The sequence below is a fragment of the Asterias rubens genome, chromosome 7, assembly GCF_902459465.1.
Source record: "Asterias rubens chromosome 7, eAstRub1.3, whole genome shotgun sequence".
NCBI classification, from domain to species: Eukaryota; Metazoa; Echinodermata; class Asteroidea; order Forcipulatida; family Asteriidae; genus Asterias; species Asterias rubens.
In genome coordinates this window covers 7,774,070-7,797,868 of record NC_047068.1, presented here as the reverse complement: position 1 = coordinate 7,797,868, position 23,799 = coordinate 7,774,070, and the positions used below count along the sequence as shown (strand labels likewise).

Here is a 23,799-nt window from a genome sequence, read left to right as displayed (position 1 = left end):
TAGATCTCTTTGTACTAAGGTGTGGTACCGCCACTCTGCACCATTGCCTTCGTGTTAAATTGAATCATTGGAGACAAGAATTGTGAAAATACACGTTTTCATTTACCGTTTGTGGTGTTAACATGGAAATACCATAGCATATTTTTACATTTTTTTTTGCGACTTTCCTGTCACTAGCGGTGGTTCAAAATTTGGGTATTAGCACACGAGGGTGGTTGGTATTCAATTGTGTTTTTGATTTATGGGGCGAAAGTGTACATAAAATTTATCAGGTCTCAAAAAAGTTGTTTTTTTTTCCTTTATTATATCCATATGACACCATAGTTGAGTAAAGAACCAAGTGCGCATGCGCAAACTCACAGACGCCAGGTCGCCAATTGTTTGTATAAGGTATGTGGGTGATTACAAGGTATCTTAAACGACCGCGGTACCTAGGGTTCGGCTTTTGAAGACCCTTTGTTCGAGCTCCTTCTTTTCCTTCCTCCATGGTCTTACCAACTAACTAGGCTACCGAGATAGAGGCAGATCGAATCCCTTTTTTTTTTTCTTCTTCTTTTTCTTTTATTGTTATTATTGTATTTTTTATTTATTTATTTATTTTACTTTATTTTGAGGGGGGGGGTCCAAGTTGGATGGTTCAATTGCCACTTTTCCCCCCTTTTACAGAATTGATTGAGTGAATACGTGCACATTCAACTATGTCTAATCACAAAATCCATTTTTTATTACTATCTGCCTTGACGAATCTACACCCGGTTTAAAGGCAGTGGACACTATTGGTAATTGTCAAAGACTAGCCTTCACAGTTGGTTTATCTCAACATATGCATAAAATAACAAACCTGTGAAAATTTGAGCTCAATCGGTCATCAAAGTTGCGAGATAATAATGAAAGAAGAAAATACCCTTGTCACACGAAGTTGTGTGCGTTTAGATGGTTGATTTCGAGACCTCAAGTTCTAAACTTGAGGTCTCGAAATCAAATTCGTGGAAAATTACTTCTCTCTCCAAAACTATGGCACTTCAGAGGGAGCTGTTTCTCACAATGTTTTATACCACCAACCTCTCCCCATTACTTGTCACCAAGAAAGGTTTTATGCTAATAGTTATTTTGAGTAATTACCAATAGTGTCCACTGCCTTTAACCCTGAAACTTGATGAATTTCAAAGGGGGTTGTACTTTGCCTGCCTGATGCTCTCAATAAACTAATTAATCTAGGGGAGCTAGTGTCCCAGACACTTCATTTATTTATGAATCATCAAGATTATGTGTACATCTTTTTAGTGGGATTCTCTGATTATTATTATTTTTTTTTCATTTAGCACTTGATTTTTCTGGTTAGCAAGGCTTACATTATGAAATTAGTCTGTAATTTTTGCCCTGGGGCTGAGCTGCATGTATATAATAAAGAAGGTTGTTAAACATGTTCACCAGGAATCCAGCGATTGGGGATTTTTATTTTTTTTTACCTTCTGCTTGAAAAAACCCATCTGTAAGATGCAAGGTGAATCAGATTTGCCTGAAGGCAACCAGGGGCCAATTTAATAGAACCTATCTAAGGCAAAAAAATATTACTAAAACAGTTTTTTTTTGCTCAGCAGAAATTAACAGGATACCAGTCACAATTTGTACAATCTGACAGGGTTCGTTTGGCAGGTAATCTTATTCTGGTAAGCATAATTGTTTTGTGCTCTAAGCACAAGAATGACCTTTACTACGTATCTATCTTAATGGGAGACTTTGGAATGCTAGGTGGCAGCAGACTAACCAGGTAAATGTCAATTTTTTACGTAGTTCTGAGCAAGGCGCTGATTGCCGAGAACAATAGATTTTACCTGGTAAGTCTGCTGCCACCAAGCGTCTCAAAAGTCTCCTATTGCTAGGTAAAGTGTGATATAAAAATATAAATCACTAGTTAATACTGATGAGATCACCTCCAGGTTCATATATTTTACCCCTAGTGTAGCCTTTCTATCCCAAATCAAAATTGAGGCTGACAGACAAATTAGTCTACCCTCATGTTTGTAACCATACAAAATTGTCTCATCATTCTCAACTAAGTGTTCAGGGAGCAAGACTGAGACATGCCCAAACATTGTTTCTGTACATCACAATTGCCACTGTCATAGTGCTTTCATTTGGGATATTTTTCCTCCTAAATCAATTCAAAAAAGGGAATCCTTCCCCCCCCCAAAAAAAAATTAGGATTTTGTTTTGAGGATGGCTTAAATACAGAGAATAAAAAAATATGTCCATGCCAGACAAGCTCTTGGTCAATGACCCCTGTTTATAATATAAACTGGCCATCATCTGTGTATCAAATTAACCTTGACTTCATTTCGATAGCCACAGGCGGCTACTACTGTGGATGAACTTATGGTTATAAATTATTCCCATGAGTTGACTTTATCAGACTAATGAACACATTAGTCAAATCAAGGTCTGTGGTTGGAGGTGATGAGTGTATACAATGTGGTTAATACAAAAATATCAATGTTTAAAGACACTGGTAGACCAGTCTTCTCACTTGGTGTATCTCAACAAATGCATAAAATAACAAACCTGTAAAAATTTGAGCTCAATTGGTCGTCGAAGTTGCGAGATAATAATGAAAGAAAAACACTCTCGTCACACAAAGCTCTAAATTTGAGCTCTCAAAATCAAACTTGTGGAAAATTACTTCTTACTCGAAAACTACTTTCAGAGGGAGCCGAGCCGTTTCTCACAATGTTTTATACCACCAACCTCTCACCATTACTCGTTACCAAGTAAGGTTTTATGCTAATAATTATTTTGCGTCAGTAATTACCAATAGTGTCCACTGCCTTGCCTTTAAAAAACTAATGAAATATGAACAAAATACTAAAATTACAACAGCTGAATTGGGTTGTTGTATTTACATGCTGAAAATTGTGCATGGTTTTTCACTATTTTCTCCTGACTCACACCACGGATTATGCCAACAATTTTGCAGGTTTGTTGTTTTATGCATGGTTGAACATACAAAACAAAAACACAGTCTCAATTATTTTGTCAGCTCTACTAACCATGTGTAGTATCTTTGAACTTGTACTTGATAAATATAGAATTTGTGAACTGCTATGCCAACCTAACAGGACCTAGAGTGTATGTAAACTCACAAACAGTTAAAGGCAGTGGACACTATTGGTAATTACTCAAAATATTTTTTAGCATAAAACCTTTATTGGTGACGAGTAATGGGGAGAGGTTGATGGTATAAAACATTGTAGGAGGGGACTGAAGGGACCATGGATTGTACCAAGTACTGGAACAGTAAGTCACAGGTCTTGGTAGTTTCTTACTTTTGTTCAAAAGCCAGTATAATCGTAGGGAGAGTTCTAATAAATTGCATGAACCAAGAACCAAGAACCATGAAGTAATTTGTTACTTATACCAGAATACTATTAGAATATTACTTGGGCAGCCATGAAAAATGTATTACTATCAATGTGAGGACTTTCCTTTGTCCCTTTAAAGGCAGTGGACACTATTGGTAATTACTCAAAATAATTATTCGCATAAAACCTTTCTTGGTGATGAGTAATGGCGAGAGGTTGATGGTATAAAACACTGTGAGAAACGGCTCCCTCTGAAGTGCAATAGTTTTTGAGAAAGAAGTAATTTTCCACGAATTTGATTACGAGACCTCAAATTTAGAACTTGAGGTCTCGAATCAAACCATCTAAACGCACACAACTTCGTGTGACATGGGTGTTTTTTTCTTTCATTATTACCTCGCAAGTTCGATGACCGATTGAGCTCAAATTTTCACAGGTTTGTTATTTTATGCATATGTTGAGATACACCAACTGTGAAGGCTAGTCTTTGACAATTACCAATAGTGTCCACTGCCTTAAAGATTTCCTTCATTTCGGACCAAGCATTGTAGACTAAAAAAAAAAACAGGATGATCTTCATGTACCTCAGCATACTTCTTGTTTTTCATATTTATTTGAGAATTTCATCAATCATTAATTTAAGGTTGGAATTATCAGGATGTCAAGTGACTATAGATGTCAGATTTTATTTATTTATTTAGGGGGGATCATTCCATTGCTTTATAATTCATAGCACACATTCTACACCCAAATGACCGCAGTGTATAAGGTCACAATTGCTTGTTATCAATACTTGCTTTGAAATTCTGCGATCTACTCGTATATTTGATTTGGTCACACATTTTTGTTTAATTGTGATCATCTGAAAAAGAAAAAATTATAAAGCAAAACCACTGAGCTGAAAAAGATTTCTGTCTCCTTGAACTCTTGAGTTCAGCTTTTAATTTAGAACTCAGCAAGTTCAATTTACTTTGTTTGCTTCTTCGTTTGCTGTTGGGTTTGATTGTTTGTTTGAAAGTTGCTGAGGAAATAGCAGCCGGGAACCAGTCATATATGATTATTACATGGCATTTGGGCTGGTAACCTGTTCTGCTAGAGCATCGTATATTGTTTATCAAACTTTTATCATAGATTTTTTCTAAGAGAATGTATTTCTAAAGTTCTTTTTTTCTACAATGGAACTAGCAGCACTCAACAAGGCACAGCATTCTGGCTGGTAACCGCTTTCTTGTTCAGCAAAACTTTAGTCTGCTTAGAAATCTGTCCCTACTCTACACTATTTTGTGCAAAAGAGTTCAGAGTGAGTTATACCAGAAATAAATACGATTCGAAGCCCAGTGGTTAGACATCTGCTCTAGCAATGCAAAGGTTTGGGGTTCTAATCCCACCCAAAGGGTTTGCATGTTGATTGTTTTAACAGAACTCTGGAAAGTATTGAGTATACAGTGCTTTATACACATCTGTTTAAGGACACATTCGTGTAAGAAAAAACAAAAATTAAATTCAGAAATAAATACTCCACTACTAACCTGTCTAGCAGCGTGCTGAGCGGCGAGCTTCAACTGCCGTTGTTTCATTCTCTCATTCTCCTTGTTGATCTCTGGGTATTCACCCAGTGTTTCTAACCAACTGTGAAACGAAAACCATTAAAAGGGTATTCAATAATTACCTGGTTAATATTACATTAATTACTTCTGGTTATTAACGAGATCTTGATTCTATTTGGTATGAAGCTATCACTGTTTTCACTTTGAAATGAAATAGGGAAAATAGAATTAGCTGATTGCAAATTGCTTACCAACCAAAAGGACTTAAGTTATGGTATAAATGTTAACAATTATTAATGGCCTAATTTTTTCTTAAAGGCTAAATGAGGAAGGCTTTGCAAGGGTTGAATTGTCAGGCCATTAACAATTTTTGTGCATTAAAATTAAAAAATTAGGGGCTGAACACAGACAAATTTACTAAAGCGGGATTTGACGACCTCCGGATTAACATGCTGGGGCTCTACCAACTGAGATATCTAGCAACATGTTGGCGGTCTCCCTATTTTGTCAATATCTAAAATAAAATAAATAAACAAATTCCATATTGACTGTATTCAAATGTACAACTACACTCCAAAAAGAAACACAGGAGCAAGCTCCTTCTATTTAACAATAATTTAAAAAAGGGGGTGTTTCAGGCCTGGAAATACAAGGAGGCTACGGAGGCCATGGACTCTGTTGCCCCTGGTCTCGGTGCCCCTTCAACAGTTTCCCATAGACTTTAAGATTTCCAATAGAAGTGCCCTTGAAAAATAAAATGGCCTTGCCCTCTCAAAGTTGAAATTCCAGGCCTGTATTTTATATAGTGCATTACTCAATAAAATGGACCTATAGTTTTACGTTCTATCTGCAGGATGCAGAATCAATGTTAATGAGCCCGAAAGAGTCTGAGAGAAGCCACCAACCATGAAAATACATGGAATATGGTTAACCATCCAATTAGAGATTGCAGTCAATCATGCTTAACATTTTTACTCTTCACTCTTCCATTACGGTAACTATCTGGGACTTTATGAAAATAAATTCTGGTAATTGTCAAAGACCCGTGTTGACCCACTTGGTGTTTCCCAACATGCATACAATAACAAACCAGTGAAAATTTGGGCTCTATTGCTCATGGAAGTTGCAGAAATAATGAAATAAAAGATACAATTGTTGCACAAATTTGTGTGCTTTCTGCTGATGCCTGAGAAAAGCTTCAGGACTGAAGTCTTCCTCAGATTAAAATATTTTATTGAGAAATAACCTCTTTCTCAAAAACTATGTTACTTCAGAGGGAGCTGTTTTATACTATCAACAGCTCTCCATTGTTTGTTACCAGGTAAGTTTTATGCTAATATATTTCCCTTGTGGTTTATATTGATATCTGAAACAAAAAATTGCACCCCTTTAAGGTGATCCCCTGGCTGCAGCTTCCCAGGTTGTATCGTAATTTGGGTGTGATCCCTGGCTACACGGCAGTTAATGGTTGAATGGCTTCTGACTGGCACCCCTGAACAAAGATATTGACAAAATAGGGACACCGCCATCATAGGGCTAGATACCTGTAGCTCAGTTGGTAGAGCGCCGGCACCTTAATCTGGAGGTCTTTGGTTTTAATCCAACTCTAGTCAATTCTTTGTTCAACCCCAAAAATCATTTCAAAATTTACCCAGTCAGTTTCCCTTGTGGTTTATATTGATATCTAATATATTTTTGAGTGATTACCAAATGTGTCCAGAGTGCTTCTGGAACAGTTTTGGTATGTGTAATGGTTTAGAATTCACCTTCTGCTTGTGATTCTGTACCCACAAAAAGCGGTTCAGGACCGCCCTCAAGCTCATGTACATGCAGGCAAGAGGAGAGATGGAGAGTACATGTAATTACTGTCTCAGGGTCTCTGGACTTACAATGTATTAATAATTGGATGATTCATCAAGGATCAACAACAACGAGGGGATAAAAAAATGCAAGGGCTCTCTGGTGTGGTATCCATCTCCATCCCCTGGGGCTACTACTAGAGCAATGCAGAAGGTTATAAAAACTGGGTTATCAGTCTATCTCTCACGATGATTTGTATGCATTTACACAATGGACTTGTTTTACATCACAAAATATATATCAAGTGTTAACATCTAAGTGTATCTTACTTGACAAAATAAAAGATCTTCCCTCAGTCTTCATGCGAGGCAGTCTAACCAAATTTGCTCTCAGTGTAACAATACACTGGTACAATGTAGAAGGCGTACTGTACACATAGAACTTATCACAAATACCTAGTCTTGCGCGTAAGGTGTGGAATGAAATAAAGTTGTTTCAGCTACCAATCAAGACCAGCATGCACCTCATTCAACAGTTAGCACTTTGCGCAATGGGTATTTGCGAAAAGATCTATCCAGCTCTCACTGATCTACAACTGTATACTGCCGTGCTACATGTAAGGCTCGAAATTCATTTAAAGTGCCAACTACCAGTAAAGTAAATCAGTGCACAATGTACTGTACAGTGCACCCAATTGGACAGCAAAATGCACCAAGGAGGTCTTGCACCAATACTATTCTTCCCCTTTGCTCTGCAAAAAGAAATTTTTTATGAAAATCAGCCCCCACACATTATTGCTCAGTTATAAAAATCTTACCTATCAGAATCATGATATCAGTTATGAAATAACTTGTATAACTGTGATGATTGGTCCTCTGTTTGTATTTGCTAAACAGACAACTTCTACTGAGCCACTTTATCAAATGTGGCAAAGCACTGTAAAACCGGGTTGCAATTTTATTGACAATATCTATTTCACCAGTCAGTACAATCTCTACAACCATATTCATCAATGTTTGTTGTTTTGGCCGAGTGATCCTCTATCCAACACCATTATTCCAGGGGTCCAGAAATACAAAAGCAAACCATACATACCCTCAACAAAAATTCTGCCCATGACAGAAGATTTGCTTAAAGGCAGTGGACACTATTGGTAATTGTCAAAGACTAGCCTTCACAGTTGGTGTATCTCAACATTAGTATAAAATAACAAACCTGTGAAAGTTTGAGCTCAATGGGTCATCGAACTTGCGAGATAATAATGAAAGAAAAAAACACCCTGGTCACAGGAAGTTGTGTGCGTTTAGATGGTTGATTTCGAGACCTCAAGTTCTAAATCTGAGGTCTCGAAATCAAATTCGTGGAAAATTACTTCTTTCTCGAAAACTATGGCACTTCAGAGGGAGCCGTTTCTCACAATGTTTCATACCATCAACCTCTCCCCGTTACTCGTCACTTGAGTAATTACCAATAGTGTCCACTGCCTTTAAGACATACATGTACTATTTCAAAACAAAGTCTGAGAAATTGAGCTGACAGAAAACGAATATTTGGGTATCCTTATTTGCTTTTGTGGCGGACTTTCCGAAATCTGACTCAAAATCAACACCGACCAGAAGAAACATCCAGCGTTGATGACAAAAAGTAGAAGGATATCGTAATTTGTAAAAAAAATTCCTCAAAGTAAATAATGGCTGAACAGCTTTGATCTACTAAAAACATTTTATTATATCGAATGTCAAGTGCCTTTCCAAACGGATTTAAATCACATAACAAAGTAATCAAAACAGGATGTATATTACACTGGGGCAGACCAAACAACGAGAATAAACAACAGATGAAAAATCCATCACAGTTAATGTGATATCAATAATTCTTCAGCTATTATTTTTGCAGGTCATACTGTACATAAACTGTGTCAACTCCGTAAAGTGGAATAAATGTTACAGGCTACAAGGAAATATACCAGAGTATTATTATTTCCCAATGCTAATAGCATTTCTGGAGTAATAAGTTAGCATATTGGGTTCATATTAACAATTATGATAGTACCAATTATAGCAACTGGTCATTTGTTTTCACTAAATGCAGTTTTAACAATTCTGTTGGAATGGCAAATCTCAACTAACGTTCCCCTGTAGAAAGTGGTCTGCCGGCCAAAAATGGCAGTTAAAACACCTGAGGACCAGTCAAAATCCACTCCACGTGGCCCGGCTGGTTGATTCTATTTGAAGTCTGTACTAGTGATAAGCTGGCAGATAACCTTACTGGCAGACTAGTGAAATGACAAGCAGACAAACTTACTGGTCCTGCAGGAAAGTCACTACAGTTTAAAAAAGTTAGGGGCAAACCCCGTTCAATGTAATAATATTCCTTAACAAAATGCTCTATAGACAGGTGTCCCCCCCCCCCATTAGAGATTAGACATTTTCTGAAAAGCTCATTAGGCATTTTCTGTGGTGTCTGTAAAAAGCATTAATGAGGAGGTAGATTCATTACTTAAGATTAAATCCACTAAGAAAATGAGGATACACCTTTCAAAAAGGGGAAGTCATGACTCTGTAAAATCAGACAGTGTGGAGACATGGGAGGAGCATGGAGTGATTCCAATTCCAATCAATTAACGATTACTTCATCCCTGGATGGTTTTTTATTTAAAAAACTGAATATGCATGATTGCCTTGTTTTTTAAAGCTGTTACCGTGTCCTTGGATTTAGAAAAGCCATTTTCAGGGTTTTATTTTCTAAGGATTGTTTTTTAATGAATTGTTAACAAATTTACATACCTGCATGAAATAAACGACACACAACTATGACAAGTACATGTACTAGATTTGCCTTTTTTATGCTGGTGTTGAAAATATGCATGAGATTTGGATGTAGATTACAACTTTGCAAGAAAACAACTCTTTCTGTGTGATTTGGAGATAAATGACTTTTCCTACCTGCAAATGTCACAAATGTTTTGGGGCTACATTTACAACAAAACACAAATATCTTAGGATCGTGACTGAGCAAAATTTGCAGATTCTTAAAAAGGGATTTAGTACTAGCCTCTTTTATCTAAAGATGCCACCCCCCCAAAAAAAAAAATATCCAGGGTGACACAGTATAGTGGATTTACAGATTCTCAAAATTACCACAAAAAAATGGCAAATCTCCAGGTTTGGACTGAGGGAGACTATACGTTTTTCATCAAATCCACAGGACAATTGTTTAAATATGTTTTATGGTCTTAAAACAAACTCTGAAATTATTAAGGGGGGGGGATCCTTCCTAACCACAGACCTACAAATGTTTAGATAACAAATCAAGAAAGCACAACAAAAGTTTGTTTCCCCCAATTTGAAATCAGTTTTAACACTACAGATCTGTCAATCTCAGTGCACATCAGATAATATTACTCCAACATCCAAGCATTGAAAAACAAACAAACAAAAACTATTTTCCACTACAGAAACATGCTCTATTTTCTATGTTTTTTTCCCCCGTGTACAACTTGGCAAAGAAATACAAGTGTTTGCTTCGAAATTTACAAAAGAACCCATCATAAATGCTTTATATATTAACTTCTTTGGTAAACAAGTGGGCGTCCTGCAAGTCAGAAGTCAAACAGCTTACATGTCATGGCAGGTTGACTTCTTAAGTTTGTCAGAGCTAAATCAAATGCGAACAATAGAATTAGCTGTTGCAGACTGCTTACCAACCAAAATGAACTATGGTATAAATGCCCAAAAAATTATTATTATCGGCATGACTTTTGACCCTAGCAGAGCCACAAGCAAAAATTCCCTGCTCACCCCTGAAATAAGCTTGACGCATGCATGGAATTGACTTGCCGTCGATTTCACCAAACTCTTCCTGACTTAGGATTAATTTTAGGACTTTGGACGGTTTCAGCTCCGTATCCAAATACGTAGGACGCATTGAACCCATCCTAAGTTAGGATGGGTTACTCGTCCTAACTCGAGATAAGATTGATCCCAGCGTTTCGTGAAATCGACTGCAGCTTCCCCTAGCGCCGATTCTTTGCTTGCAGTTAGCAAAGCAATGAAATTTGCCCACAACATGTGAACCATAAAATGTCCTCTGAAGTTCATGAATATTACAGTCTTTCCAACAACATAATGAGCTATATACTCCCCCAACCGAATCCCGGTTCATCGTGAACTTTGCTGCACACACACATTATGATGGTAGAGCCAGCAAACCAAATTGACAGACACGCACCATATTAGACAATGCTTCCATCCAGTTCAATCAGAGGTTAAACTTTCCATTCTAATTTTTATATTTTTACGACTGGTATTCGGAAGCATAAATTATGCACACGTGCATTATGTATTGTGTGAATTTAGTGCAATTGAGGGTGTAGCTAAATTTGTCTATTGTTAACAAACAAAAATAGATGAATTCTAATATTAACAATACATTATTTTTGTATAGCGCTATATCTACGAGAACTAGAGCCTTAAAAGGCTAGTAATTTTACGTCAGTACACAGACCTCCCTTTTTTCTCAATTATGAGACCCACAGGATGGTGAGGCACAATCTGCAGTCAACCATGCCAGAAACACACAGGGTAAACCCATTCTCTTAACAATAAGTTTTCTGCGTTCTTTAACATAAACCCACAGCTTTACATCCTATCTGAAAAGCTGAGCAATTATGATTAAGTGTCTGGCTTAAGGACACAAGTGCTATTGTAACCAGGGCCCTATTTCATATAGCTGCTTAATGGAAAATATTGCTTAACAGTTTTCAGCTAAGCAGAAATGAGCAGGGACAAATCTAAAACTGTACTAGGAGTGACATGGTAGTTTGGCTGGTAACCTGGTGAGCGTAGCTTTGATAATGCTTAGCTACTTATAGTGCTTAAGCAGCCCTATGAAATTGGGTTTACTATAGGATCCACATACACTGACAACTCTAGAGCTTGAGCCGGGTACACTGGACAGGGAATCCATCTTTGAAGATGATTTTGCCATTGAGATACAAAAGTAAATTGTCCAATTTCCAAGTGCGTATAAAAGAAAAGTACTGTATGAATAACCATGACAGATGATGAATTTTGTGAAAACTACTACTCAAAGGGGTGTCAGCAGTTTGGCCATTGGAAGTAATCTTCCCACAAATCAATGACAATAAAAACTGTCTTGGTCAAGAGCCCTAGAGAGGAACGACAGTAATAAAAAAATTAAAAATAATAACAGGTATTTAGAGATGCTCCCCATAGAAAACTATATCACGGCGCTTACAAAAACTGAAATGCACAGCCCTTGAAGTAAGGCCAAAGAAACAAAGACGTTTAGCGTCCTCCCTTTTTGAAAAAAAGGAGGCCCCCCCTTTTTTTATAATGGCTGCCGACACATTTTTAAGACAATCATCTGGGCTTTTTTTTCAAAACTTGTGTTGCTGGGATCGTAAATATATCACCTTTTTTTTTATGAAAAAAGAAAATCATAAAAAAATTGTTTTTACATATTTAAAAAGGAAAAAGACAAAAAAGAGGCGGCCTCTGAAAAGGAGGCGGGTGGGGACGCTAAACCTGTTTTTATTTTTATTTTGCCTAATGCAATTTTTAGAGAAAGTTTCTCTGTGCGACAGCCTCTGTCAACGCATCAATATCAAGCCCAAAGTGATACCATGAAGCATGAATCACACCACAGGCATGTACCTACAGTTACAGCGCTGAGATTTACAGCTGGAGCGATCTCATCCTCAGCATTTTTCGTTCAATTCCCTTTTGGTTGACGAGTGGCGGCCACAACCATCAGACTATCTGCCGCCCTTGGACCGAGGGTTGACTGATTCTGATTAGCGGCCGCAGCAGGGTCGCCTATACTAAATCCTCCCAAGTGCTTCTTAAGTAATTAGTTAGTTTTAAGGTGTAGCATCTAAATAGGGTTTACTTGGTAAGTTAGATGGGGGAGGGCAACTCTATGGGTGTTAACAGGGAGGCTTATAGATTGAAGTTTCTTAATCAAGCAGCTTACTTGATGTGAAGTTGTACTCATACTAACTTCATGAAATGATGAAATGAGCACTTAGTCTGACTTTTTTTTTGTGAGGAAATGTTTCGAGGACATTAATCTGTTTTATAAATTGCTACAAATGGTACATTGTAGCACACAATACAGCGGAGATTTTAAATCCCTTGTACATGTATGACATACATGCCACAATGACAACAAGTACAATGTGCTGTTAGTCATTAACATCGAAGAGCATTGTACGCAGACATCAAATGTGAATGATTTTTTATGTTCATGATTTTAGTACTCCGCCAATTGATAATAAACCTATGAATTGATAAAGCTTCATAAAGCAGAGACAGGCCTATTTGCTTTGATTTTCAAAAGGGCAAGGACACCAAAGCATTTTCACCTCGGTAAAAGGCACCCTATGAGTTTGAGTAAATTGCAAATATCTGCTAGAGCATTTCAAGGGCACCAAGGCAATGACCAGGGGGCATGGAAGCGATCGCCTCCGTTGCCTCCATGAAGTATCAGGCAGCAGACATGTCCATATAAAGCACGATTCCTTTCTCAACAGTAGTATTCACAATCCATGGCCAACACGTATAAATCATAGGACACAACCCTAGCATGGTGCAAATCGTATCTCCACAATAGAACTCAGCATGTATGTATTGGCACTGCGATATCCGACCCTGTTGTTTTGAACTACTCTGTGCCACAGGGGTCGGTACTCGGCCCGCAGTGGTTTACGCTGTACACTTTACCGATTCGTGACATCATCCTTAAATTTAATCTGAATTACCATGTGTACGCAGACGACACTCAGCTATACATCACGTTTAAATCTTCTCAAGAAAACGCCAATGCATCTATTGCAAGACTTGAGAAATGCATCCAAGAGATTCGACGTTGGACACAACAAAACTTCCTGAAGTTAAATGATGATAAGACAGAGTTCCTTTTATTTGGGTCACGTCAACAGTTAACTAAGGTTTCAGTGCCATACATCTCCATCGGTGATGCTCGGATAGCTCTCTCGCTGAAAGCTCGGAACTTAGGGGTTATTTTTTATTCATCGATGACACTTCAGCCACACATCAACAACATTGTTCGTTTATCATCATATCACATCAGGAATATAGGTAAGATTCGCAAGTACTTGGACAAAAGTGCCACTGAAAAGGTCATTCACGCATTTGTTACTTCTCGTCTTGACAACGGCAATGCTCTTCTCTACAGTCTTCCTAACAACCAGATTTCCCGACTTCAACGGCTCCAAAATACTGCTGCCCGCATTGTGACACTGTCTAGAAAATCCTGTGCTATCACCCCCATTCTGAAACAACTACACTGGCTCCCTATCTCTCAACGAATCATCTTCAAGCTGATGCTCATTGTCCACAAAGCTCTTAATGGCAAGGCTCCCCACTATATTTCTGAACTGCTTCAAGTTTACACTCCATCAAGGAATCTTCGATCAAGTTCCATGCTTCTCCTCATTGAACCCAAGTCTCGACACTCATGGGGTGACAGGTCTTTTTCTTCAGCCGCGCCATGCATCTGGAACTCTCTACCACTTAATCTTCGATCTTGTGTTTGTACCGCAAAATTCAAGTCTCTTCTCAAAACTTATCTTATGTCACAGGTTTTCAATGACTAATTTTGTTGTTTCTGTTTTTCTTTGTGTTGTGTTTTGTTTTTGTTTTGTTTTTGGTTTTACTGCGCCTTGAACACCCAGCAGGGTGGATATGTGCGCATTACAAGTCTTATTATTATTATTATTATTATTATTATTATTATTATTATCATTATTATTATTAGTATTATTATTATCATCATTCCTAGCTTGCTACACGGTTGATACGCAAGCACAGTGTATGATAACAGCATAACATTCTGTTGCTAGTATAATTCCTGCTCAGAAAAACACAACAACCCGGTCCCATTGCAACACAATAATAAACGTCCCTTTACTACCCTTCTCCAACTACAGCGTAACAGCATTGACCTCCTGGTGACCCCTATAGTCCTGCCACCAATATCAACTGAAGAGACTCAAACTTGGCCAACATTTTCCTCTTTAACCACAGCTCCTATTTCCCCAAGCACTCCAGCAGCTTCCAGCTCTTTTACAACTTGAAGCAGGGGAAGATTTATGACTCCCCTCACCAAATAGTTATGAAACTTAGCCTTGTTTAACCAGACTTTAAGGTTTGTGCAGAGACACACCACCGACTGTGCCAATGCCCAGGCTAGGCTTGAGTAGGGCTGGTTTCCTGAATATTTTTTTGCAATATTTTTTTTGTGGTTTAAATGGAAGACTATGACATTTACAATATATCTGAGTACAGGAAACAGTTATCTTTCCCAACTGAAGATACTCTGACATTTATGTGTTTATAAACAATTCGCTGAAAGGGTTCCGAAAAAAAGATGAACGCCACAAGAAAACAAAGGCCAGAAACAACAAGGGTAGGGTTGACCAAAACAAAGGTGCTGTGTAAGTGTTCTTCTGTTTATAATTAATTACCAAAGATGTAGGCCTAATGTAAAGGCGGGAGGGAATTTTTCTGTTTGACAGCCTTCAGAAGCCAAAGGGGATAGTCTCATGTGCCTACATTAATGGAGCAGAATTTCTCCAACGTTTCAGATTGTACGTAGTATTTTAGTTTCTGTAATTTTTTTTATTTTTTTTTTACTTACTCCACCTTTCATTAGGAGGGTTTGTGCTTTCTAAAAGTTCTATAATTATTATAACTAAGCATCCTAGCTTTCTCAATAATTGAAAGCCATCCTTAATTTAAGTACACAACTACTGTACTAGAAAATCAGTTTACCCAATATGGTGATGGTACACTCAATTTGCTCTAGGGAATATTAAACCAGGAATTCATGAAACTTTGAGCAATTGTATCCCCATCCGGTTTGGATAACTGATAGTTTCCTGTCTCTATTTCCAATTTTCATTGGAAGTATATCCCCACCTGTCTTTCTCCTCACGCGTCTCTGCTCTGATGAACGTTGTTGCCGTGGTGCACTGTATTGCGAGGGAGAACTTCTGTCCAGTTTGCGCATCGGCGTTGAAGACCTTCTCGCACTGGTACATGTTGATCACGCCCTGGGGTGTGGTGTTTATCTAAATGGAGGAGGAGGGGAAAGAAAAGAGGAGATTTTTATAAGAGGATGTCATCTCATGGTTTCTTTAAGTCACTGGACTCCACTTTGGTAAAAAAAAAAAACAGCTCATACTTCCTGCAATTGGGAATGCATTATGCATTACAAATTTTGACGTCACAGGGCTGTTTTCGCAGCAAATGTTTCGCAGGAGATAAGCACATTTCAACTGTTGCAAATTATTCTTTGCGAATTTGTGGCATCCAAATCTGTGTCACATTCGCATTCCGAGGAAAGTATGAACTGGGCTTAAGGCAAGGATGCCAACTCAAGGGATTGTGCTCTTAAAGACTACCCTAACCTTACTTTTTATCGCAGTAACACTTGAATTGTATTTTGTAAAAAGCATACCAAGATACTTATTCCTCTAGACTTTGGGGAGGGAGTGGACATTTAAGAATTATCCTCAGCTTAAATAAAAATAAATTGCATCTATCATGATGCAGCCATCTTGTTATTCTCCCATTAAAGCTAATGTTTACAGCTAAAATGAGGCTGTAGAGTTAAACAGTGAAACACCTTAATGAAATTTAGCAGTCAAGAAAAGCTATCATGATTATCTTGAAACAAGACATGTCAAACCATAAACCATATCAGCAAATGTCAGCGAACTCTTGATTCAAGGAGGAAACAATGCACGATTGGAAGATTAATGAGTATCGTCAAAAAATTATCACACAAGCTTTTTGGAGGTTAATGGCATTGGCATGTAACAATGAGTGATCAATAAAGTACAATAGGTTTGTTGTTAAGAGTTGTGCGACTCAACTCAGGGTCTATTGTAACGTGTTGTAACTTAATCTATCAATTAATTAGTCCACACTTTGTCTTTTTGATATGACTAATTGTAAAATCAATTGGACAAAATCAAAACCTTTCTGAGGACAAACAAGACTTCCTAATGTCTGCCAAACAAGATGAAGAGACATAATTTCTACCCCAAGGGGAAAATGAAACAACTGAGAAGCGTTCTCATCTCTCCTATCTTACAGGAGCCAAGTGCTTGTCCAATTTGCCTATATGTACATCACCTGTAAACTGACAAGGAAGTTAAGAAGTATCTTGGACTTAGTCTAATGAAAGCTTGATGACAGAGACGATGTGGTTGGCAAACGTCTTGAGTGACATAAAGTGATTGCATTGATGTGATGAAAATGTAGCAATCCTTTATATTGTGATATCGCTGTATTTAGAAACCACAGCTTGGGCGCTGGCTTCGGAGAGCACACTCTTCCCAAATAACCTACGCCCAAGCCTAGGGATCGATTGAAGGGATCGGGCACCACTGCATTTTCTCTTTGGTAAAGGGCACCCTATCATGAAGATGTAAGTTTCTAATTGAGCATTTGAAGGGCACCAAGGCAATGACCAGGGGCATTGAGGCTGTCACTTTCATCGCTAATCGCCGGCCTGACCATAACTAACAAATTTTGCCCAACACTCTGAGTAAAATACACTATGCCGCCCAGCACAGATTCCCCCAGATTGCACTTCAGCAATGAATGCATATCTAAACATGAATAACTTTGTTGAACCGCTCGCCATCGGTGGACCAAATTGGAGAGCCCGCAACTAAAATTGGTCCAGCTACAACCTTGCGGCTTCAACCATATACCCAAGTTGACTGGGTCAAGCTCACATTTCATAACGGGAGTCGTTACATTAACGTGCCATTTTTAGGAGTTAGTTTAAACAGACAACTATGACTCAAACTCCCATGGTTCCTGGTTACCGTTGGACAGGACTTTTCATTAACTTAGGACATGAGAAAAACGAACGAATCGATTTAACAGCACTATATATAAATCTCTGCAAGGGCAGATTGTTCCTTTTTAGAATCTCAAATAGCGCTTCCTTTTAACAAAGAAAATAGAAATAGATACATCCCAACTGAAAATTAGAGATTGTTGAGGTTAATGCCAAAGCTTACTTCACTTAAAGTCTGAGGAACTTTAGAATTTTACAAATTGATTTACAAATATTTCGAATTTTGCTAGTAATGAATACCACAAAAAAATAACAGTGACTAATAAATGAAATAGGGATGAGGTTTTTGGAAATTCCTAAATAAAAAATTCTTTCTGGCCTGGGTTTCCCCTTATTCTAGACCCGGAACCTCCCAGATGTTACAACTGTTAGTTTAATACTAACAACAGCTCCCAATTACTTGTTACAAGAGAGGTTTTATGCTAATAATTATTTTGAGTAATTAAAATAGTGTCCAGCGTCTGTAAGTCCGGTTCATAATTCCTGCGAATGCAAATGCAAAGCTAATTCTTACCTCACAGGGCTGTGTTCTTAGCGAAAGTTTGGCAGTAGTGTAGCACATGTGAGCTGATGCAAATTGTTTGTTGCAAATTATTAGTTGCGAATTTGTGATGTCAAACTTGTATCTTATTCATATTCGCAGGTCGTATAAACTTGGCTTAATGAAGGAAAGTCGTGCATTTAATTCACCCATTGTAAATTGTCTAAACTGTGTATTGAATGCAATCGCAAACAAACACCTGTAAAAATCAGGCAAATGAAACAAAAGAGTGAAAACATTCTGAAGCTGCAGACTCTTCTTTTAAAGACAGTGGACACTATTGGTAATTGTCAAAGACTAGTCTTCACAGTTGGTGTATCTCAACATATGCATAAAATAACAAACCTGTGAAAATTTGAGCTCAATCGTTAGCCGAATTGGCAAGATAATAATGAAAGAAAAAACACCCTTGTCACACAAAGTTGTGTGCTTTCTGATGTTTGATTTTGAGACCTCACATTCTAAACTTGAGGTCTCAAAATCAAAATAGTGGAAAATTACTTCTTTCTAGAAAATTACGTCACTTCAGAGGGAGCTGTTTCTCATTATGTTTTGTACCTCTCCCCATTACTCCTAATCAAGAATGGTTTTATGATGATAATTATTTTGAGTAATTACCAATAGTGTCCACTGCCTCTAAAACATCATAGGGCTGCCAAATGGAAACTGCCTAAAATAAAAATCCTTATCAAGTGGCGTATTATTTCTTATTCAGCACGTTCATATGACTTCTTTCCGCTTCCTCCCCAAATTGAAGCTATAGGATACAAGGAATTACCAACACCACGTTTTAATAGCCGTGTTGGAAGACAACCATAACAGCCGACTTAAAAGTAAATGTCATTCAGGGCTATGTTTAAATGTTAAGCCAGGAAGTCCATAATTAAGTTCTGTGTATATTGTTCCAGTGTTGCTTTTTCAATGCCTGTATCTACTTTCAGAGAAAAAAAATAAAAAATACTCAGAACAAAGAATCTGTCAAACTCACGCTGTCATCGAGTGCGAAGGCTAGCTCTCCGTTCTCGTACAGAATGAAGCATCGACGCTGCCATTTCTGAAGATGATAAAGAAAAGTAGAGGGAATATTAATGAAATACGGTTTTTCAAAATTTGAAGATATTTGAACTGTGAATTGTGCACGGTGTACTTAAAAAGAAAATATACCATCAAAATAAAAACAAACTCTCAGATTGAGAAACAGTGTTTTTTTAAAGGAAAATACATGTATAAAATGTTTTTAAAAAGCTTTGATTCCCTTTTAGCTGTAACCCAGTTAAGTAGGCTGTAGGGTTAAAAGTAAACCATTGTTCTTTAATCCTCAAGCAACTCTTAAATAAGCTAAACAAACAAATCTAACAGAAATCTCAACAAACAAAATTCAATGACGTAAAAAAATCACATTCAAAAACAAATTGTCAAACGAATGATCACAATCAATGAGTAGAATATTCAAATTCAAAAAGCGAATACCAAACAAAAACGGTGACGCCCAAATGCATATTAGCAGATTTCAAAACAAATCTATTTACAAGCTACAGTAATGAGCAATCAGCCGAATCTTAATTTCAGGGTGAATGATTTACCAAGCTGATGATATTTGAAACAGAATGTGAACACCTTTACCAAATGTTTTGTCAATGTCACAGTTGGCCTAATTTTTCTAGGCGTGAGGCGTGAGATTGCGTTCACACTCATAGTCATAATGTGCTGTAGGGGTATGTCTGCTTCAGAGCTGCTTACATTTCCATCTCGCAACATAGTAGATTTTGTATGATGTATACGGGGATAAATATGTATGTACTATTCAACATAACAGGGGAAATGTTTCCATAAACAGTGAGATTTTCATCGAACGTGGAAAGATTGGTATACTTTCAGGGAATTTTTTAGCTGAATCAGGAAAAGTTGGCAGCTACACTGTACATGATGTAGGGCACTCCTTATTGGTGCTGGAAGTAGAATTGATCTATACTTTGCTGGTGTGTTTTGTCTTTATCAGCTGCTTTTCCGGCTGCTCAAATTATGAATGTGTCTGCTAATCAGATAAAAATGTAAAGGTGCATTATAAAGATTCACTACACAGTGTTGGAAAAATGAAATTGCTTAACACGTTTTCCATTACCTATGGTACTCATGTGTCATAATTTCACACCAAAAATAAAGTTCAGTTACTTTTTTTTGGGAGGGGGGGGGATTTCTTAATTTTTTTGTGGGAAAAAAAGGTCTGTCACACAAACACAACAACAAAAAACACTATAAAACCTATGTTTTGTTACAAATTACCTGTGTCACACGCAATCGACTCTTGTTGTTAAAGTAAAATGTGATTAATAACAAAATAAGCAAAAGATCTCATTCAACAGATACAGGTTGATTTATTAAGCTAGGTAGATTATTAAAAAAGGTTGATAAATGCACACAGCACCAAGCGATATCCATCTCAACTACAGGTAGGTAGGTCAAACACTTTCTCTGACCTGAATAGAAAGATAGTGTATCCACCATAGAAAAACTTATCAATGGGACTACAACCACCAAAACCATAAATAATGGGAGTTATTCTGTCTGTAGTGTAAACCCCAGAGGAATTTCAAAAGAGGGAAAAAGAGAGAAAAAATGGGTCCGGGTTAAAGTACTGTGTTTAAACCCAAACCATTAGGCAAGGTTTCTGGTATATGGGGTTAACTTGGCATAAAGATTGTGGGTTTACAATGAAAAGCAAATTTATTTCTGCAAGACTGGGTTCTCTCCAGTGGTTACCTGGATGCTGTGGCTCTCTCTTTTGTCCTCATTTTTTATTTATTTTTTTGGATGGATTAGTATGAAATATGTGTAATTATTTACGGCGGACACCTGAGGCTGGGATTGACCGAGTCACCTGTTATACTGTATTTGCTAGACAGACGGAGGAAAAGAAATGTTGAGAAAGCCATATTTGACAGATACATCAAACTACATTATTTTTATTTTAACAAATTATAAATTATTCAATTTCTAAAATCTAAAAGTGTGTTTGTCAGTATTCGTTCTTCTTATAGATGTGAAACAAGTATTTTGATTCCTCAGCAGAATCTGTAAAACCCAGATTTTTAAAAAAGATTACCAGAACAAGAATTAAGCCTACACATAAATAACTCAAGTGGTGAGGACTGGGCCTAATGTCACAAAAGCTCCTTATGCACAAATTTGGCCATAAGCACAATAAATTTATGCTTACCAGAATAAGGTTACAGTCAAGAACCATGTCAGATAACACATTTACCAACTGAATAGATGCATGGATCCTGCTCATAACAGAAATGCTTATTTGAGCAGAAATACATTTAGTACTATTTTCTGCTTATGAAAGCAACTTATGAAATCAAGCCATGGTCTGTTTTTCTTCCACTCAAAACCACCACAACCAAGAAGAGCCCCGGACAAAAACTCTTCATCCTTGAAAAAAACAAAAAAACAAGGCAAAGTCTGAGTTGCCTGTCTTTGACTACGGGTAAGACCATATTGGCTGAACGCATGACGGCAGAACATGACTTAAAGGAACACGTTGCCTAGGATCGGACGAGTTGGCCGTTGAAAAGCGTTTGAAACCGTTCGTTATAAAATGCATGGTTAGATAGATAATTTCAAAGTAGAATATAATGATCCACACAAATTTGCCTCGAAATTGCATGGTTTTCCTTTTACTTTGCGAACTAACACGGTCGGCCATTCATGGGAGTCATAAATGACCGATCGTGTTAGTCGACGAGGTAAAAGGAAAACCACGCAATTTACAAGGCATATTTGTGTAGATCAATGTATTCTACTTTTAAAACATCTTCCCAACCATAACAAACGGTTACAAACACTTTTTATAGACCAACTCGTCTGATCCAAGGCAGCGTGTTCCTCTAATAGTATTCTAATCTGAGCTACTGCCAAAGCTATTTACTTGTTCACAGACACTGCCTAACACTCAATGTTGGCTATTTCATGGGGGTTCTGGGAACATGACCCAAGATGGGACCTGCTTCTCTCCTATTCAAAACCATTCAAGCCAAACGGAGGGGAAGAAAATAAGTCTGGCGCCTTGTTTCGGAATATAACTAACAGTCGCTATTTTATACAGCGAGTTCTGGAAATAAGACAAAGATGGGGACAGCAGATAAAAAAAAGTAAACTGGTCAGTGATTTCCTGAGCCAAATAACTCCAGGTCCTATCTGTCTTACAACTAATCACAAGACTTCCTGTGTCTTGAAGCGTGTTCATATAAAAAACGATGTTGGCGACTAGCTGCGTTTGCAATACAATCACAGTGTAAGGTTAGTGGGGAAGGTGGTCTGAGGCTATGTTCCAAAAAGGTCAGAAGGAGGAGAGGGGGGCGGTATGGACTGCCGATAAGGTCCGATTCGATCCCATTGACAATAATACTGGGTCATCTGATTCATACTGTACATCTAGAAGGCTCTAGGGCTGTTGTAACAGGAGGCCCTGGCTGGCTTTGTGCCGTGTAACACAGAAGGATTATCCCTAGCGAAGCCTTCCATAAGCAAAGCTACATCTGAGTATGTACAAATGTTGGTCGAGTAAAGCTCATTGGCTTACTTAGCGAAGGAAAAAGTCCTTGAAGTTTCTGGCACTGTATGGACAAAGATAAGTAACGAGGTCCCGTGCAAGTAAGATTTGGTGGCCAGGGGATATTCATGCATGAATAAGAGACGCACAAAAAACGCAAGTCTCATTGAAAAACCGCAACCACTAGGGACAAACAAATAAGACACTGTGCACTTTATCTTTGATTTCACTGATTGATGCATGATTTTCTGAAACAAAACCACAACTAAAAAAGGATGAATTTAGCATGACAAATGGAAATATCTTAGGATAAGAAGAATGGTCAACCCTTTTTTTCCTAGCCAGAGGATTTTAACTGGGTGCCTTTTGGTCTCCTGTTTTCATTTAGGACGCCCAGCTTTAGAGCTAGCTTAACCCTTTTCTTCCGTGTGAAAATACTGCCAGTGAACAACCTGGATCCCACTTCTTGAAAAAAAAAAAAAATCAGTGGATTTGGCAAAACTTTTTTTACTAGATCCAGGGCCGATACCTTCGATCAAAAGGTGTAAATAAGGTCAGGTGAAAGAGTAAGATTAAGATAAGATCTCTTCAGGTGGATGTAAACATGTGACAATCAAGCTGTGAAATTGACTTGAAATTATCTCATCTGGCACTTCCAGCCACCCAGGGTCTCTAGAAGTACGACTCAAAAACCATCAAGGGGCCGCTCGGCAGTCACATCTTGAAGTCAAACCCTCCCTCCTGTTAATTCAACACACTTGCGGCTACCACCTTTGAACCATAACAACAATTGTTTCTTCAGAAGAAAATGTCGCATCACGATGCTCCTTCCAACCAAACACAACAAAAAATTAAAATAAAAAAAACTGTGATTGTCCTTGGGGAAGGCTTTTCGAACACATTGCCCAAGTCAACCCAAGGATTTCTTTCTATCTGGAGAGAGCCTTGATGAATGGACGGATTAGCGCAGGTGGAAACGGCCCATTCAACGGCATCGCTCCAGTCTTTCTCTACCGTTTAAAATGGGACAGCTCTGGACGAAGGATGAGCCTATAGCACGTCATCTTCCCAAAC

The 23,799-nt window shown here is 37.9% G+C and overlaps 1 protein-coding gene across 4 annotated transcripts in view; it reads right to left on the bottom strand.

The window, feature by feature from the left end:
- The window catches only part of LOC117292552 (protein outspread-like), a 103,196-nt gene that overhangs the window by 62,033 nt on the left and 17,364 nt on the right, over positions 1-23,799 (bottom strand). For all 4 annotated transcript variants that reach the window (XM_033774648.1, XM_033774644.1, XM_033774645.1 and 1 more), the window contains exons 3-5: positions 19,159-19,224; positions 15,673-15,824; positions 4,889-4,988 (exon numbers count right to left, since the gene is read on the bottom strand). In XM_033774648.1, the coding sequence (XP_033630539.1) occupies positions 4,889-4,988; positions 15,673-15,824; positions 19,159-19,224 (318 nt within the window). The remainder of the gene's footprint in view (positions 1-4,888; positions 4,989-15,672; positions 15,825-19,158; positions 19,225-23,799) is intronic.